Genomic DNA, 20,195 nt, shown 5'->3' with positions numbered 1-20,195 from the left:
CAGCAGGCTGATCCCAGCCCTTCAATATTGATTTACTTGAAATTAAACCTGCAATAAAACACATCTATTGAGCAAATTTAATTGGTTTTGGGAGTCTTCCTCAAAAATGAAATTACATCCGCAATGCAGCATTTCAGTGATGACTGTTTGTTTACATGGAGCATTCTCTTTCTAGGTCCTCCAGAATGTTTCTTTGGTGTGTCTGTATACAGTATGCATATGTGTTACTGGGAGGTATGAATTCCTGGGCCCTTGTAACAGTAGTACATATACAGTACATGTCGGTGGTTGGTCTTGTGACTCTAATTAAGCTGTGACTGTTTAATCTCCTCTCTTACATAAAGAACAACATCTTGGTTACATAAAAGTATGTTAATCCTGCTTACAGCTATGTACACTAGATCACTGGCAATTATGCCCAAAGTATCCTAGCGAAACTACCCAGAATAGAAATTTGATAAGTAGGCTACCTTACTTTCCGTTTTGGGTGAACTGTCCCTTTAACACGAGCCATTCCTGACAATCTTGAAATTCAATTTGTTTAGCAGATGAACACTAGAGGTCACTGATGCCAAGAATTTCACATTTGAAGCAAGCCAGTCTGTTTTCACTCAACTTCTGCATGCATTCTAATTTCATATCATATTGCATTTCACCAACATTTTCTTCCAGTTATATTGGCCAGTTTTCACTGATCTATAGATGAGGACTTGTCTCCTTGATTTAGTGGTCAGTGGTGACCAAATCATTAACAATAAATGCCCCATTGCTTTGAAGGGAATCCGCTGAGGTACTAAGACTCCATAACCATAGCCTTACAAGTTTCATCGTTACAACTTAATAAAATAATAATAATAATAATAATAATAATAATGAAAGGGTACAGAAGCAATGTCTTTTTCATTATTATTATTTACGAATGTTATTAACCAATAAACATCATAAAAAGGTGAGCACAGATTGTTTATATTTTATTATTAAATCTGGAAACATTACATTTGATCACTGAGTTTTCCTCCCGTTACATGATGTCCATGTTAGACCTCTGCGCAAGTCGAAGTGCCAGACCGTTGCAGTGAAGATACCCTGAGGAGGTATTAAAATAAAAACATGCTAAACGCTTGTTTCCACAGTCTTTATCTGTAGAGCATGCTACCTAACATAGCTTAAATTTCCATTTTCCATGCTCCCCTCTTTTGGTAGGCATTTTTTCTAGTTCGTTCCCTTCCCTCTGTCTTTGCAGATTTTTAGTGCATTCGTGTTTAAGTTGATATTGTTCAGCTGTTTACATTGCTATAAGACGTAGCCTACTTCTCAAACTGTGGCCAGCTACAATAGCCTAAAATACATTGTAGCGTAATGGGCGACTTTCGTTATTGAACAACACTGGAGCTACATACTTCACCTTTAAAGCGTATTCCTGAATTACTCAATTCTCCTATTTTCAGAAAGGTGAGAGAGCTTGTTGGTTGTTACAGGACCACTTTGCTGCGTTAATTTCAGGTTACATTAACAGCGCGGTTAGCTACTACTGATGCCATTTTGTTATAAAGTATTTATTTGGGCTAGCCTAAGCAAAACATTGTAGTTTAAGCTGTTGTTATGTGTGGCGTTGTGGCTCAAGTAGTTACTTAGTTTACACCAAAGAAACGCTAAACCGTGACACTTTTAATTCTCAAGCCAATGTATTAATTTACGTCGGCAAAATCATCCTTTGCCTTTATCGCTTGTACGAGATTGAACTAAGCATTGGAGCTCAGGCTAACCGCAGCAGTTCGTGGAAGACAGCAGTGATTGAGGAGGTGCTGTATTGTAGCAAGAAGCAGACTTGCAGAAACCCGTCCAGAACAGGAGACTAAAATGACTTGGTAACGGAAACCGCACGATCCATACAGTAGCCCTTTACGATTTCTAAACAAGCTGCACGGAGATTAAAGAACACGTTTTATTTCGTTTCATTATTCTGCTAAGTTAATTTGCGATTTTTCTGCAGGTCGGTGGTGTGAGATGTGCAATTATATTTGTCATGGCGAGGGGTCTGCTATCATGGGCCTGGCTGAAAAAGCCCTACTACATTCAGGTAGGCCACTAAGAAATTCCAGAAGTAAAATTTGCGTATTGAGTGACGGATTCAATTTTTATGTATGCCCAGCGGGCTGCGGGACGTTTTCTAGCCTATGCGCTGATTTGCATGATAGGACTCCGGCTTTGACTAAACAGACGTGCAGTACAGTCTGTTGCTGCTGTTGCCAGTTTCCTTAATATGGTACTTTGACATGTTTCACTTCTCTAATAATGTTCGCCCTTATCATAGGCTATGTCTATAAAAGTTGTCAAAACAGTCTTTACGGTTTTCTAACATGGTTGTTCTCGGTTCATTTGCGTGAAGTGCATTTTTAATCGTAACTCGTAAAACAGGATCCAGTTTTTAAAATCATATCAATGACGTTTACATATATGTATACAACTGTTAGACTATGTTGTGTAATGCTGTCTACGGTTCTTAGGTAACGTAATTACCCTAGTATTTACTGTAGTTTCTGATGCAGCGAAATAACCGCGTTGTTGCGCTACTAAATGGTTAATTTAGGCTATAATTCATTAATAAATGTTGAAACGAAAGTTGTCAACTAGAAACGCTTCAAGTGCATGAAACACAAAGTCAATAAACATTGTTTAGGTTATAAATTAACAATCGTGCTGTCATATAGACAGACAGGTGCTTTCATATTTCATGTTCTTTTAGTGTAATGCATATTTAAAATGTACCGTGCAGGTGCATAATGCTTTATAGTAACAATGCTCCACCGTTTCATCGTGACCCATCGTGTCATACACCGAGGACGGTTGTCTTGCAGGATGTCACATTGATTGGGTTTATAATTATTAAAAAATCAATAATTGAAAAATAATGTTTCAAAATTCAGAATATCAGGGCACGGAGATCAGAGCCAGCAAGATTCAATATTAAACCCATTTCCAATAACATTTCCAATAACAGTACGCTAACGTTATTCCCACACGAACAACAAAAAATGATTAAATGAGGCTGGCTATTGGCATGTGTTGTAGTGATTCAGGACATGATGTACAACAATCAGAATACTGGAGGACAACCCTTAGGCTACTCTGTATCACACATTGAGCCACCAGTTTGCCTCTCACTTGGTTGGCTGGGATTTAAAACTTGTACTTAAATTATTATCCTCCAGGGGTCCCTGTAGACACTCAAACAGCACATTTGAGTGACTAATTATACGATTGAGTGGCTAATGGTGACATTTTCAAACACAAACTAGTTCACCTAATACAGGGAGAGTGAAACAGTATCCATCTGGTACACTGTGTACAGATGGATTTAATGGATTTTGCACAATTTGCAGACAGAAAAGACAGCCTTATGCAGAATCACTTAGAATCCTGTCTGATATCATAGATATGAGAAACTCCCTGGCAATGGAATGGTTACTATCCAAGTAATCCTTAGCCTGTCAAGTGGACTCTGTTGGCTTCTTGACGATGGAGGACTGAAATGTGGCTTAAATTTCAGTTTTGTACTCAAGGGTTGGAATACGTGTTGGGCAGAAGCACTGGTTTCCATCATAAACCTTACATCACGGTCAGCCATGTCAGACTATTGGAAAAAATATATATAAGCGCCTCATCTAAAGTGCTGAGTCAGCTGTTTCGTGAGCTTGATTTGCTGTCTGGGCAGATATGCTAACAGACATTCCTGACTGCGCTCAGGCCCTGTAAACACCCAGCTGTAGTCTCAATGTTGAGACATGTCTTCCCTGGCAAGAAGAACCGGACCACTGCCTGTTTGTTTTTCTCCTTCGCACACACTCTATTCGTCGTCGCTGGCTTGGTGGGCAAGGTCATGGGGTCATTACGCGCGTGACGGTAGTCGCAGCTTCGCGGCTGCTGTCCTTCGTCCTCGTGGGCCAGATTCACCCCAGTGAGCACAACCAAGGGAGGGTTCATACGCAGTCACATTTACAGCCCAGACTTTCCTGAGTGAGAATAGTCATCACATTTAGAGCATTGTGTCCTCAAACAGTCTAGATGTTTTGTGCTTACATTTACATTTGCATTGCATTACATTTGTTGTTGCCATCAGTGATAATGTCAGTTCTCTCCATTTGCAAGTATTCATGTATATAAGGCTAGCTTATTCACAAAGGACCTCCCTGGACCTTAAATGTCAGTCCAATAGATGTTAGATTTCTATTGTCTTAGAACATGAAACAGTGCTGTGTTTAAATTGAGCTAAAATCAGGCTTCAAGCATGGTAACAAATTGCCTGGTAAGCATTACTGTAAGATGAGATTGGGAGCTTTAATCACAGTTAATTGTGACACTTTGAGTAGCCCTACGATGTACCTGCTTATGGGTTTGAGGCAGCATTCATATTCAGTTATGCATTTCCTCCAGTTCTTTGACACGGTGAATGCTGTTATCTCATTCCACAGATGAACTTGTGAAGCAGAACCATTTCTCAACTGTGCTGGAACTGTTGTTGATTATCGTGTGCACAGATGCATCATTCATTGACATTAATTTACATGTGTGTCTGTGTGTGTGGGGGGGGGGGGGGAGGGGGGGCTCATGCAGGCCTCTTGCCTTCGCCAGTGGGTTGTAGTTTATGAGCTGTCTCTGCGTGGGAGCTAGGTGGTCCCAGTCGTCTCAGGTTTAATTACTTCTGCGCAGGCTGAAGGAGCGCTGCCTCCAGAGCCCTGAGAACCCAGCGGTCCGGCCGCACGAAAAGGTTTCAGTGGGGCCTGTTTATCCGCCAACAGCGGAATAATCCGACACGCTGGATGCAGCTTAGTCAGGGTTATCTGGCTCTGGCAGCCAGCACGTTCCTCACGCCGGGAGTTAAGGAGCTTATAAGCGCAAAGTCTGCTGGTGGCTGACGCGCAGCTGATGCCAGGCTGGCTGCTGCTGCTGTCTAGCGTGCTTTCCAGAAGGGGAACTGGGGAATGTTCTGCTGGATGCGGTGTGCTGTTCTGAGAAGCAAACACTTGGGAATGTGGAGTCAATAGGAAATCCAATGCAATCATGTGACCACGATGGTTAACTACTGTTTTCAGTGCTTAGATATAAGAAAGAGTGACCAAAAATTGGCCCAGAATCCTAAGGCAGTGATTTTTAGCAGTATCTGAACTTTGCCTTTTATCAGCCTGGTGCATCTTATGCATACATTTATCCAAGACATCAAATAACCATGCTACAAAGAGAATCCTTTTTGGATACAAGTTTTTAGATTCAATTATTTATATTATTAGGATGCTGTTTTTGTAACTGTTTTGACTTGTTTGACTTCTGCAGAAGCTTTCAGCTGTGCTTTGGTGCTGTGGTTGAAGTCTTTCCCGTGGTACATAGAGAAGTATTTATCCTTTTAAGTGTTCGCAATGGTAACATCTTCTCTTTGGCGGTTTGATGAAAGTGCTCTTTTCATTCCTTTGACATTTCATCTGTTCTTCCTTATGGCATCTTTGTAGTTTTACTGATATGCAAAAATATATTTTTTATTTCTGCTACTTTAATGATTTTGCATTTGTTTATTAACCTTTGTGAGTGACATTTCCTCTGGTTTCTCACAATTCATTCATGTGTTTGGCCTGTTTCTGGAATGTTCTGTGTTATAATGTGTCAAGTGCCTCTTTGTAGTTCGCTGATAATCTTTTACTTTTTTTTACCCCGCGGAGCTGGAACCAAGCTCCCCAAATAGAGGACCCTAGTGATTTTCCATTTCAGTTATTTCTCTTGAGCAACTCCTTGTCAGCTCAGGCGATCACACAGAGCTTTGAGACATCAAAGGGCAGCTCCAGTCACTTGTTCTGCTGGTTGTGGTGTACACTCTCTGGTGAGCTGTAACATTAATACGATGTCTAAATACACTATATGACCAAAAGTATCTGGACACCCCCTGGCCTGGTGCTGTTCTTAATGGTTTGGCCTTGGCCCCTTTGTTCCAGTGAAGGCAAATCTTAATGCTACAGCATCACATTCTAGATGATTCTGTGCTTCCCCATCGGTTTGGAGAAGACCCTTTCCTGTTTTAGCATGACAATGCTGCAGAGCACACACTGAGGTTCATATAGAAATGGTTTTGCTGGGTTTGGTATGGAAGACTGGCCTGCACATAGCTCTGACCTCAACCCCATCCAACATCTTTGGAATGAGTTGGAATGCCAACTGCGAGCCAGGCCTTATCACCCAACATCAGTGCCCGACCTCACTAATATGGGTGAATGGAAGCAAATCCCCGCAGCCATGGTCCAAAATCTAGTGAAATGCCTTCCCTGAGTAGAGTTATAGCAGCAAGGGGGGGGGGGGTGACCAACTCCATATTCATGCCCATGGTTTTGGAATGAGATGTTCAACAAGTACATGTGGGTGTGATGTTTGGGTGTCCACATACTTTTGGCCATATAGTATACTAACACACACACACACACACACACACACATGTCTATGTGTAGTACATCGTATCAGCTGTCTAAACAGCATTTGGAAAGTTTAAAAACGACGTTGTTATCTCTATGTACTCTTTCCAATGTCCCAGTGAGCTTCCACATGCACTTTGGCATTTACTGACTATACGCTCTGCAGCTTTAGTGAATCGTTACTGTCTTGCATTGTGCTGTACCATAGCTCAAAAACAAGCACATTTGAGTATAAAACAGGATAATTATGCAATTAACAAGTGAACAATATGCAGCTGTGCCATAAGTAAGTGAACTACAGTATCTCTGTATTTATTTTACAATAAACGGGAGTACGGCATGATGTGAGTATCCAGCACTGCAAATTAAATCCACAAATGGTGAGTACTAGTTTGTACATCCTGTTCAAAGCAGTTTCAGTATATCAGTCAGGGAAGGGTTACTGAGCCATTTCTTAGGCCTGGTAATCCACTCCAGTTCAGTTTCTTTCTTTGTCTAATTTTATTTTTTCCCTTGCAGTTTTTGGCACTCTAGCAGTCTCTTCAGTTGTAATGCTGGCTTTCTCAGGAGTTGCCTGCTGTTTTACAGACCTTCCTTTTCCAATTTGTTTTCCTTATTTGTTCCTGAATGAAGTGAATAGCACTGTCTGTGTTCATCATTCATGGTGCGAGTAAAGACATTTTGCTGAATTCCTTTTTATCTACATATACAGTGTATCCCTATGGTTTCACACAATCCCTCAGTACTCATGTGCTTGTCCTCCATAACCTTGTATGTGGTATATACTGTACGTATGAGTACCATGCTCACAACCTTGAATCCTGTTGTTGCGGGAAGCTAGTTTCAGATGGCAATTGAAGTGATTTGCTGGTTGCACTGACCCAGAATGCACAGTTCATTATTAAAATATGATGACTGTGCATTGCTGCATCGTATGAAATTTCACAGTGAATGTGTGCCCGACGTTACACAAGAGTATGTACAAGCTCGGGAGTTGAGCTAACCGGGACTGATATGTGTAGCTGAGGATTTTAGTCCATGAATTTCTGAAAATTTATAGGGAAGCTCAGGTAGTATATAAGCAATTGATAGCAGAATGGTAGCACTCAACCTCCAAGTGCAGGTGACATTTCGAAATGAACATTGAAGAAATACTTTTTTTCTCTCTACAAATATCACTTCTTGCCCTCAGTGATCTTTTATTCTTTTGAACATTCATTTCATTTCTTTTATTGACAAGCAGACTGTGCAAGCATAATTTTTCTGGGGCAATCAATTTTTTAACACAGGGAGAATAATGGAAACATTATTAGGCCTGAATATCATTTGAGGAAACGTAATAGTAAAAATTGTAAATATAAATCAAGCTATTGACTTTTGCCAGCCAGACGTGGCTATAATGCAGTCTGCTCTTTTGTTATGTCTTCACAAAGAACAGAGGAGAGACGCATTGTCACCAGTAAGGCCCTCTGGCCTGCCTGAGGTTTGAAAAATTCTTTGAGATACTTCAACTGACTGAAGTGGAAATGCTTTTCTCTCAGACTGATGTGTGCAGCTGTTAGTGGAGAATCTCTCTGAATGTATTGCTGGCACCGTGGATTCTTGCCAAGGTTGGTTTCTGCAGAATAGGTCCAGAGGGGGTAGTATTGCATGATGGTGGTTTTAAAGCAACTGTTTGAGTTTAAAAAAAAAAAAAAACATTTGTTATTAGTACAATTTCCAGCTTTCATAAGTGTGTTTTGTGAACATTGCAGAAAAATGAATGCACACTCTCACACAAATTGATGCATACCTGTATTTTGCAAGACATTTTGCTTAGACAAATCTTCTTGGAGTATATATATATATGCACTAACCTGAGCACATTTTTAAAAGGGTAAATAAATACGAACGTGAATGATATGTATGAACCTAATTTCCTCCATGAATATCATTACGTATTTATTTGAATTTAGCTGTCTGAAATTTATAAAATACAAGGGCAGTGCTGTACCCAGTGGTAATGAACCAGACTGTATGTGTTATAGAGATGCAGCTTCTAGAGTGGTTCCTGTCAGATTAATATGTGTTTTGAAAAGAAAAAGGATAGCGCCCTCAATCAGATGGTGATTGATCATAATGTCCCAATGACACTTTGCTCAAGAAAATGCATTTGTGCTTTTAAAAAAGGGGGCAGTGACAATAAACTCACAGATTTTATTTGCTTGAAATGTTTTATGTTTTAAAAGGATGAAAGAGTTCAGCCACTACATTCGCTATTGCTTTTCCCACCTAAACAGACCATATTGTTAAAATATTATTAAAAGTATTCTTTTCCTGTGACAGCGACGTGAAATGATTTATGACCTGGAATTCCTATTGCTGTGCAATCCTTTTGGAGCTGTCACAGGGCAAAAGAATGCACTGGGCTCCACCCACAATTTACCCGTCACCATTTCCCTTTAATAACAGTTTCTTTCATGACGAGAAGGATTCCTTTTCATGAGGTCTAGTGCTGACCAAGGGCAATGGATTAGGGGTGCTATGGGAGCTGCACCAACTGCAGCCTCCAGCCGTGTATTACGTGCTGTGATTAAATTGCACAACATGTGTTCATATTTCCATATGTTTTAATATGAGCACATGTTAAAATATATAACAGATTCATTCATTTGAGGTCATTGTATTTCCAAAAGGAAGATGGTACTCCCACCCCATTTCAACCCCTCGCCCCCCCCCCCCCCCCAAAAGCAAGAGTGTACTCATTTTTACCTTGAATGATTGCGTTTTAATTGCTAAGCCTTGTTCCACTCGCTATTAGCTGGTTGCCAATACTGAAAACTAGCAGTCTGTTCGAGGAGACATGATGGAAGAGGTAGAGGATGATGACTTTAGGTGTTCAAAATGTTCAAAATGACATAAGCGAAAAAACTGGTTGTATAATTTGCCCCTAGTGGTAGGAGACAAGCATATAGGCTGATACTAGTGTGACTCATTTTTTAATATTACCTGATCTTCTGATTCTGACTCATTTTGAGCAGACCTACTTTGTTAGCTGCTGCTACCTTCCCTTGCAGCTACCATTTTGCCTCAGTTGAAAGTAATTGTAGCCAGACACCAGCACAAATAAGCACAGTGCTGTGAAAAGCATTTGCCCTCTTCCTGATTTCCTCCATTATTGCATATTTGCCAAGCTAAATGGTTTCAAATCTTTAGACAAAATGTAATATTAGAGTAAAGAAAACAGAGTAAATACAATGTCAGCAATGAAATAATATGTTTTTAAAATGTGTTTTGTGCTCACTCAGTTTTCCTTTGTCTAATATAAAATTTTGTCTAAAGATCTGAAACCGTTCAGTGTGACAATTATGCAATAATAGAGGAAATCATGAAAAGGCCACTTTCACGGCACTATAAGTTGCTTGAAAACTGACAGTTATGCGTAGTGTAATTAAATTTCATTCAAATTGCCTTCCAAGTGCAATTGGAAGGGTAAAACAGACAATTATAAAACCCTTTGGTTCAGTAATATAGACATCAAATTTGCTATGACAGTCTACACAGTGTGCCCAAATTTAATTGGCTATCTGCAAAGGGAGTTTTTTTTTTTTTTTTTTTACACTGTTTAATTTTTGTATTATTTTATAATTTACATGATATTGTCTTCTAGGCATTTATTTCATAAATTGAATTTCAAATTTCAACAACATCAGTTGACAGTCCCATTTTCAGGACCACTGAACCACAGTATAATCAAGCTGTTGTGAGCGGATACCTTTGCAGGGAGCCAGTTTTTGGGAGTCCTACTTGCCCTTGTTAAAATTATTTGTGACAGACTTTAGTACATGGTGTCCATGCCCTTTTGATAGCTTTTGATAAGGAAAGAGGGGTTACAGTGACCCAAGTTGATTCTGTTGCCTACCCTGCAAATTTAGTCATCTTCTGTCACATACCATTACCGGTATTGTTATCATTGCTGTTAATGTCACTGTTCCAGAAATTGTCTTCTGGGTATTTCCCAATATTGTAATTAATCCACACAGACACAGATGCTTGCCACACATGTTGGCAATAAATTGCATAAGCTATTAGTGGTAATATGTAAGCTTATGTAAGATTACGTGTCACATATAGGGCTGTTTTGGGCTGTAATTCCTACACGAATCACCCCGTATGGATGGAAATGCCCTCAAATGAAAGCTGACAGTCAGCACTTTACAGTAACCTCATATGCAATGTTTAATTTCAAATACAATGTGCTGGAGTAGAGAGCCTAAACAGCAGAAATTGTGTCACTGTCCAAATATTCAGACGGCACTGTACATTGATTGTACGCAGCCATAATCAAAACACAAAATCAGTAAACATCTGGGATGCTTCTGAAATATCACTCAGGCAATATCACTTTTTTTCCTCAAAGTTTAAACAGGAGCTTAGTTAGGGAGCCAAACTTAATCAAAAGTAAGATTGCATTGATATTTGACAAGGGAACAGCATGGCTCACATATAAGGAAGATTAATTTTAAGCTCTGGTATTGCAGTGCGGTGGTTCGTTTTTATTTATCACTTTTATTTATGATATGACAAAATGAGTCCTGGATCCCAAGGCAAAGATTATCACTAACTGCAGACTATAATAATGCATGATAATATTATACTATATTATACCCTTACATTACAATAATATACTACAGTATGTAACCCAGATTCTCTGGTTTGTTTCTTGTATTTTCATAGTATCACATTTATGTTTGGTTATGTTCTGCTTTGCTGTACGTATTCTTCACATTATAAGGACGGGGGAAATTTAGGCCTGCTTTCTCAGAAACACCCACGTTAAACTTCTCTGTCAAACTGAGGATAAGGTTCCTTCCAAAACAACAGGGGGTGTTTCAAATAAATCTTGGACTGCTCGTAAGATCTGTTGCTGAATGTCACTGCCTTCTGTGAGTGGGACGTCATGCATTTGTGTCACATTAACTTTTCGAAATGCAAAATTGCTGAGATTTGTGCTGCGGTATAGCGACAGCTTTCATCTTGAGGTTGAAACATCAGCAGGTTTGCTGTGCTGGCATATGCGTAGTTGAAGGGGGCGTTCAAATATGACATGTCTGATGTCAGATCAAGGGCTTTTGAAAGAAACTTGCCCAATATAAGGAGAGAACATTAGCAAAATACAAACATGACTGGCGTATTAAAGAGAGGCTGCAGCTGTGGAGATTGCTTTACTGAGTAGCCTCTCATATGGCTTTGTGTCTATGAGGATTTTTTGAAGGTCTATGAAAGCTGCTTACACTGTTCCACATATGTTCAGTTTGGTCATTTTTTCCTCACTTCTCTGCAATTTTTTTTCATTTTGTTGATTAAAGCCTCTATATAATCTTTATATTTGTCATGTGGAGATCATTTTTTAAGCTTCAATGTTAGTATTTGTAGCATTTCCCTTCCCCAAGGCTCACGTGTATTTGAGTGGGTAATCAGAAAAGAAAGCATTCATGCCTGTAGATTCAGTGATGCAGTGTATTTTCAAGGTTAGAACACTATAACACTATAACTCATTGCTCTATGCATCATAAATCATTTTTTTGATGAACACAAGGCTTGCGTATTTCTATATCCTCTGCAGTCATGTTAGTATTGAACTTACATGTCTCTTGCAACAGCCAGAACAAAACCAAAAGGGATGCATTTACCGCAGTAGAGAAACCTGGTACACAATAAATGCGTTTACCTCCAGTTTTGTTCTTGTTTCATCTGAGTTTTCCACTGCTCTTGGTGACACAGAAATGTTTCATGGCGGTAAGCTGTTAAATGTGTATTGTAGCATCCCAATGCTGGAGAGAATGTAAGTGGAAAATTAGGAATTTATTGAGTGGTGGAAATATGAGGGCTATAGAAAGCTTAACACCTTAACTATTTGGTAGCTTTCTATGTTGTATACTGCTTTATAACCAGGCATGGCCGAATTAATGTTTTTAAATTTGAGCCTTAATGTTTTTTATTTCCATATCCTGACATTCATATAGCAGTTATGTATGATTTATAACGATGTACGTTTTCTTGCAAGATTACAAAATATTGAATTACAAGTTACTGTGGAAAGATTTGTGTGAGAAGTCTCGCCACACAATTCAGCATTTGAAAGAAAACCGAGCACTATAAGAGACATTTAAATCATAGAGCATCTTGTTAGTTCAAGTAAGAATCTAGGCTTGGCGTCAGTGTTTGAGATGCCTGCTAATGGACCTCCAGGCTTAAAGGACTCCAATCTGCACCTGGCTTAAAGGACAAGACTGGCAGAAATCTGGCGTCCCTGCAAATGATCAATTTGTTCTTCATTTAAATTAACTTGCCAAACTGTTTTTGTAACGGCAAAACTAATCATTGCATTTCACTGTGATTCAAAGTTTAGGATGATTAAATCCAAGTTAACCTAACCTAAAAATAGTATACAGTAGTTATTATAGTAGTAGTAAAGTAGTAATTATTTAAAGTAATGGTTCCCAAACTTGGGCTTGAGGAACTCCCATGAATATTAGTTCCTTTTGACCTTAATTACAATCCCTAATGTATAAAGAGATGTTTCTTGATGGACTTTTGATCAGTCAGATCAGTTCACAGACTACTAATGCTTTACTTTCTGTATGCAGAATATGCAGAAGACGGAAGAGAGTTTGAAGAAAATACAATTGATGACACGCCAAAAGTGCATTCTGTTAAAATCTGTTCCAGATTTATGGAACTTGACCAGTGATCTTAATGAATTCAGAGATTGGTTGCCATGAAAACCAGCATACACAAGGAATCTCCAGAAGCATGGTTGGGAAGCCCTGATTTAAAGGGGTATTTAAAGGGATACATTACTTGTCTAGAACTGTTTTCAGTTCTTCCAGTCCATCATTTGGAAGCATGAGATGCCTTGTGAGCAGCTGTCAAATCTCATCTTTCCACCATTCCTTGGTTCTTTGTCCCTCTGTGCATGGCTTCAGTAACTTCCTCTCTGACTTTGATCCAAACATTTTTGATGTGTGTGTAAATACAGCAGAGGCTCCCACTGCCCTTTCTGTATAACTTAATTGGCACTTGAGGATGTTTAAGTCTAGTTCAAATATGTGTAGAGTCGGATCAACTTTACCTCACGAGATCATGAACAGTGGGTGTGTGTGTGTTTGTCGTAGGCATGATTTTGTATTGAAGCGAATGGTAAATTCTTTATGTTGCCAAGGGAATGGAGAGTAATCTCTGGTTTTAGGAAGTCCCCTGTAGTGAGGGTAGGAGAGGGGGTGAAAATGGAAAGCTACCTCATATTTTAACCTGCTTTATTCTGTCAATTATATTTCTCACAAATATTTTTGTTGAAAATGAAATGCAGTTGAAAGCAGGTAAATTTCTACCTGTTCTGAAGTTAATTTCCTTTTCAGCAAAACAATTATGAGCTCTGTTTCTGTGATAATTGTTAATGTTTTCAAGCCTGTGATTTTGACCTGTCTGTATTGCTTACATTGTAAATGAAGAATTGTGCATGCAGCAAACAATTTTGATCCCTCCCCCGACTGTGTTCTGTTGCTAGTCAGGACATCCAGACAGTTGTGGATGAAACTGTTTGACCTGCGTTTGCTCATGAAACAACTCACTTCTCGTAACAACTTAATTTACAGGAAATGGTCTTTCAGACATTGCCATTCAGTTCTAATCTCCTATTTCCCTATTCTCTGCTCCTCAGGTTTTCTAAGGATATTTCTTGCTGAAAATACTGAGCTTGTGGAGTTGATTTGATGCAAATTTATGTGACAAATTCATTCAATGCCAAATTTGTTTAATAAAATAAAATGTTTATTTAATTAAAAAGGCTTGGTGACATTCATTTAATCTGGTCTGCTCTAAAAACAACGATATAATGTATTCCCCTCCAGTACTCTTAATTCAAAAGCATTTAATGGACTGACATTAATATTTTAGCTGGCTATAGGCATTCATCTTTATTGATAAATCTCTGCCTTTTCTGATATAACCAGCCTCCTACATTTTTTCCATTTTGAAAACATTTTTCATTTCCAGCATTTTTGATAAGACTCAGGAGCTATAATGGAATTTTGGATGGGAAGAAACCTTTCTGTGTAAATCAAAGTTACAAAGGTCAGAAAGTTACAGAGGTCTAAAATATGCTGATCAGTGAGATTAGCAACCAATTTCATTTGACTATAGATATAATTTGTTATGGACCTTTTAAAGTTCATTCACATATGCCGAACCAAAGAGTAAAATGTATTTATTAAATTATAAAGATAAACTACTCTCAAAGGCATGATAAGGAACACTGCTAAAGAGGGCTGATTATCAAAAATATTACTCTGAATAATTTTGGAATGCAGGATAATTTAATTCTGAACATTTTCTAAGGATTTTCAGCTTTTTCCTGATTTACATCATAATTAGATGAAAATGGATTATGTTGCTGATGTACCTGCTTTCAGCTATAGATTTTCTTGTTAATTGCAACCAGAAACTCTACATTCATTGAATGCATTTTTCATTACCGGTTAAGAAGCTGTCACTGAAATCAATTTGAAGAATAGCTAATTAAGCTTCCTCATTAAGAAGTGTTTTCTGTGGTGTTTTGTCAGTGAGATTTTAAAATATGTGTGGAACTCCAAATTAACACCATTGTTGTCACCAGCTTGTGCACAGTGGGCATGTGGAATTATGCATGCAAATGCATTCTAACAAAAACAAAACTATTACATTATCGTCATCTTTCAAAATATATTCTGAATGAACTGTTTTTCAAATGCATTAATCTGATTTTGCTTTATTATATAAGCATAGTCATAGATATTGTCGTGCTGTAGAAGCATATAGTGAAACTACCTTGAGCAACAGGAGCAGGAGGAAATTGAAAATAAAGGAAAAATGTTTTCAAAAAAGACCAAAATCAAAATTCGCTTGAGCAGCAATTTATTTGCAGAATCGAAAGAAGTCTGCAGTGCGTTAAAAAGGAGCCACACTGTGCAAGTCACAAGTGCTTTTTTTAAAAAAAGAACCTGCAAGTTCACAAATGAGTTCAATAGCAACCAGTTGATCCTCAATTAAGGCACCAGCTCATTAAAAAGCCAGTTGACACATGTAGGCCTCAACAATGGTGGAAAGCTGCAAGTGATCATGCCCACACAAAAGAAAACCAAATTAAAGTTTTTACTAACGCACATAAAGAAAATATAATGCTGGTGTAGTCATCTGACAGCATGGCGGTGGTCACAGATGAGTCAACAGATGGCAGCGACAGCGGCAGATATGTTTTGCATGCTTGTCTTATTTGTTTTTGAGAGGAAAATCAGTTGCCTAAAATTTGGAATTGCTCCTTGCTGGCATGTTATACCCTGCTGCTGTAAGTTCCTGCTCAGTTGTGGATGGCATCAAGAAATGCCTGTTACGCTTTGATGTGGATTTCAACAACGTGACGTCATTCATCTAGAAAATGCGAGTTACACGTTGAAAGCATAGCAGGAAACCATCAGTGAGGTCCATATAGATGTGGTTTTGTTGAGATTGGTGTGGATAACTTGACTGGTCTGCACAGAGGCCTGACCTCGACCCCATCCAACACCTTTGAGATTAAACGGAAAGCCAACTACGAGCCAGGCCTAAGTAGCCAATCAATGCCCGACCTCACTAATAGCTCTTCTGGCTGAATGGAAGCAAGTCCCTATTGGAAAAATTCTATTGTCAGCAAAAACGGCGCGCAGATGTTGTAAGTGTTGAGACAGCTTGGATTAAGGTGTGTTCTAATGATGTGATTCTCTACAGCTATGGATCTATGCTGTCCAGCTCATTGGCTCCCTAAGAGAGAATGCATTGATACACACAATTTTTCATGCTAAGAAAAGCAATAAGAACAATGCTAGAGTGTGAATTAACGTAAGGCCAAAACACTGACTTTTAGCCTTGATGTTAATAGTGTGTCAAAATAACAGAAAATGTGCACTATTGCCAGGAAACATTTACAGTGGAAAGTGGTTAAGGCTTGGCTTGAAAGGTCTCTGGCTAAGAAAGTAGAGCGGGGAGGATGTACAGTATTACCCAATCAAAAAAGGGAAGAAGAGAAAAGTGAATGTGTGAATATACTTGTTAAATGCCTGTTTCCTTTGTGGTCTCTTGCCTTGCATTTGGTCTTCCCGTTCTATTCAGTGGTTGAAGACTGTGTCGTATGGAGTTTCTGTTGGGGGGGGAGGGGCTTGGCTGTTGTGGCCTGTCAGTCACCTTCCGCAGGCCTTCTGTGAGCACTGAAACGAGACAAAGCGAAGTTTGACCTCACCTCCAGTGAGACACGGCCCCCCGGCAGAGTGGCTCTCCCCCGGTGGCAGGAGAGGTGCAGTGAAGCTGTGCCCTCGCAGTCGGTACCAAGCTCCACAAGACAGGAGGTGGAAATGCTTCAAAGAGCTCTCCCCATCTGTTCCACGATATATTTGCTCTTGATTATCCCCCAATGTCAAAGCGAGCTCATTTACGCTCCCACTCTGGAAATATTAAAATTTAAAGTTTATGTTCTTTTTTTTGAATATGTGATGCAAGCTGTCTCTCATCCCCCTCCTGTCTTCTAAGTGCTAGGAAGGGTGCCATTAGAAACAGGCCTCTGTGGAGTGGGGCTAGGATTATGAATAATGGATTTAGCCATAAGCAGCTAGAAGAAGAATTGCCACTCTGGAAATTCTCATTTTTCGTTGAGTGTAGTTAAAGTAATGGGTTGTGGTGAAAAATTCCCCAAAACACAATATTCAGGAGTCTCACACTCCTTAGAAACCCTTAAGAGTTCCTCAAATTTTGATATCAATAGAAAGTTCTTGAGGAAAAAAAAATTATGACAGAATATGCTAGGGCCCCTGAATTGAGTGCTTTTTGTGATCATCTGAAAATCTTTAGGCCCACATTTCATTCGTGCCCTTGTAAAGTGTTCTTGGCTCAGTATTTGCATTCTGTTGAAAATGGCTAGGGTTTCAGTTGAGACTTCAAGATCTCATCCTGGAACAACCGCCCCTTTCAGGAACATTTAAGCCATCACGTACCTTCATTGAAGGTCTCCAACATAAAGTGGGCCATTGAACCTTGTTTCAGTGCTGTTTAACAGTATCTCTTTCCTACACAGTAGGAGTTTCCTCCATGGGCAGCCCCTTTCCCTGCAGTGGGAGCGTGTGGAGATATACTCCTGCTGTACATTTAGTTTATACCGATCTATTGGCCTGTATGCAAGATTTCATCACTGGGATTCAGAAAGCGGGATCAGTTTTGCTTTGCAGTTGAATCCAAACAAGCTATTTACCAGCCACTAGTACATGTCGGTCAGCCAGGGACACAGACAGTAAGCAACAGGGCTAGGTTGTTGAAAGAGATGATGTGAACATGGAGAATGCTTTTATCAGCACTGTTATCTTACCAGTGTGCTACTTTACCATTTGTAGTGTTTTACCTGGGAGTAGATGATGAAAATCAATGGAGAGGCCATTCCCAGATAGTAGTAAATCAACCCAGATCTTGCATTGGAGAGAAATAGGGACATCTCTCATATGGACTGTCAGACCAGTAACAGTATTTTATTTGAATATACTTACATTATACTGTATTTATTTACATATTAATATGATCACGATGGTCTTATATAGTAATAGCAGGATCACTCCCTTCGATTGCCCATTGCTGTGGCTACTTTGTAGAGAAATAACAGTTTTCATGTAAGAGACCAGTGACCAGCAGTCACATTTCTGCACTGCAGTAGACGTATGATATCAACACTTCTCTCTAATGAAATGCAGAAAGGAAAGACTCAGTCAGTAGGCTCTCATTAACTCCTGGTGGCGTTCTTTTTTTCCAACAAGCAGCCATTAAACCTTTTATTGGGGAGTAGCCATCCTCATTAAAAAATTTAAGCTGAATATTTATCTGACATATAGGTACATATTTGCTGTCTTTGAAGTGTTGCCTCAAAATGGTTCTGCAGTGGCTGCATTATACACCTCCAAAATCAATATGCTAAATTCTCATGTAGCGCTGGCTGCTTAGTAACGGCATGTTTGTAGGTTATGCAATCTGCTTTTAAGAGTTATGGCATTCTCTTATAATTAAAACCACAGCCTCTCCTCAGGTCTTACATCATAGATTCATGATTTGTGGGCCTGTTAAACCATAGCTACCATGTTCCATACTCTTGGCAAGCAATCATGTCATTAATCCATTATATTACTCTTTATGGCATATGATAACAGGTACTGTCAAAGAATCTTTTCAGGTCACATTCTTATCTGGAATGTCTACCAGCAAAGTTTACTCTGCTTTTATGCAGCCAGATTTAAGGCCAGTCTGACTTTGGATACATCATTTTGAAATTTCCATATTTCTCCACAATCCAGTCGCAGCCCATTTATTCAGATACGTTTTTCTCATTCTACTAAAAATAGAATAGAAACTGACAAACAAGCTCAATGCACGCATCATAAAGTAAAGGTTGCATTTTGTAGTTACAATTCTTATCTCCCTCACCGAATCCCCTTTCAGTATGAATAAGATCTTGTATGATTTGGCTCAGTTCTAAGCAAACAAGCCTACATTACTGATCTGAGTGGTGAATTTTTGAGTGGTTTGGTACTGTAGCTCCCCCTACATTGTTCTGGGTTCCGGGTCAAGCAGGTGTGATGCCATTTGTTGAGATCAAGCTATAGACTGTAAATGTTTACTGAAGCTGAAGTGAAATAAAATGGCCTCAGCCGATGGATGGAAATACGTCTGGCACTATTTTCCTGACGGCTTAGCCCCAGGGATAACTGAAGTATCTGGCTGTTGGGTAGGGATTTATGGCATCTGGTGGGACTGAGCACTTTGCAGTAGAGAGAAACTGCCCTGTAAAAACTGGCATTGTCGTATCACTCGTCCCCCGGCGGTTGCTAGCCTAAAGAAAGAGGCGGAACATTCTGGAACAGGGCTGTGCAAGAAACAAGCCTACTACATTTGCTGTTGAAATACTGGACAGCCTCTTATATATTTTGCTCTGTGTTTCTCTGTCATCATATAAGTTCAACATTAGCTAAACAGAGGGGCAAGTATGCTTGCTGTCTTAGCCCTCAGTGCTAAAACGAGAGCTTTGGTAATTGAAATTCAGGGCATTGAGCAGCTCAGTGGCATAACAGCGAGGGGCTGTTGAATTTTTTACATCCTCCTAGCACGAACGGCACAGACACAACATGATACGGAGAGAGCAGAGTCTCAGCCTCGTAAACACCAATCAGGTAAGTCAGCCGGCGTGCATGCGCATCGAAAAGGGCATCCGTCGACTGCGCGCTCTTATTCTTTTTCACCTGAGTCGCCATGGCAACCGCAACACACCGCCGGTGACGGTTGCGATCCGAAGCTGGACGCAGCCGTCCTCTATTGACACCGCATTGGCATGATTTGTTTCCCCACTCGAGCTTAACTGATAAAGATCCAGGGAACCTCATTACCTTCATCCAGAAACGCGGCGAGCAGCTGGCTGTAGATATTGGCCATTTTACGAGATAAACAGACTTGCAAATGTGTTTTCATAATGCTCGTCCCAGTGCACATCAAAGCAGGCTTGACATCCTGCTTTTTGAGTGGTGCAGTTTGATGAGACGATAAGTAGTGTCTGGGCAGGAAATAAAGAGGAATTATTCTCTGATCCTCTGCTGTGTCTCGGAGGGCTTTTTTGAGTTTCACAGAATTTCACACAGGGCATCAGGGGGTTGTTCTCTCATATATATG

General features: G+C 39.6%; 1 protein-coding gene across 3 annotated transcripts in view; it reads left to right on the top strand.

Moving 5' to 3' along the window:
• Positions 1 to 1,264: 1,264 nt before the first annotated feature.
• LOC118225638 (divergent protein kinase domain 1A-like) overlaps positions 1,265 to 20,195 on the top strand; it is a 34,315-nt gene continuing 15,384 nt past the window's right edge. The window contains exons 1-2 of one of the 3 annotated variants that reach the window (XM_035414375.1): positions 1,265 to 1,452; positions 1,994 to 2,080. In XM_035414375.1, coding sequence (XP_035270266.1) covers positions 2,027 to 2,080 — 54 coding nt within the window. In that variant the 5' untranslated portion in view covers positions 1,265 to 1,452; positions 1,994 to 2,026. Of the gene's footprint in view, positions 1,453 to 1,493; positions 1,869 to 1,993; positions 2,081 to 19,137; positions 19,703 to 20,195 lie in introns of those variants that run through there. The other 2 variants (XM_035414374.1, XM_035414376.1) reach the window with 2 other exon arrangements.

This window comes from Anguilla anguilla, chromosome 4 (genome assembly GCF_013347855.1).
Source record: "Anguilla anguilla isolate fAngAng1 chromosome 4, fAngAng1.pri, whole genome shotgun sequence".
Lineage (NCBI taxonomy): Eukaryota > Metazoa > Chordata > Actinopteri > Anguilliformes > Anguillidae > Anguilla > Anguilla anguilla.
Note: the sequence above shows the minus strand (reverse complement) of the source record. Positions and strands in the feature narration are given on the sequence as shown.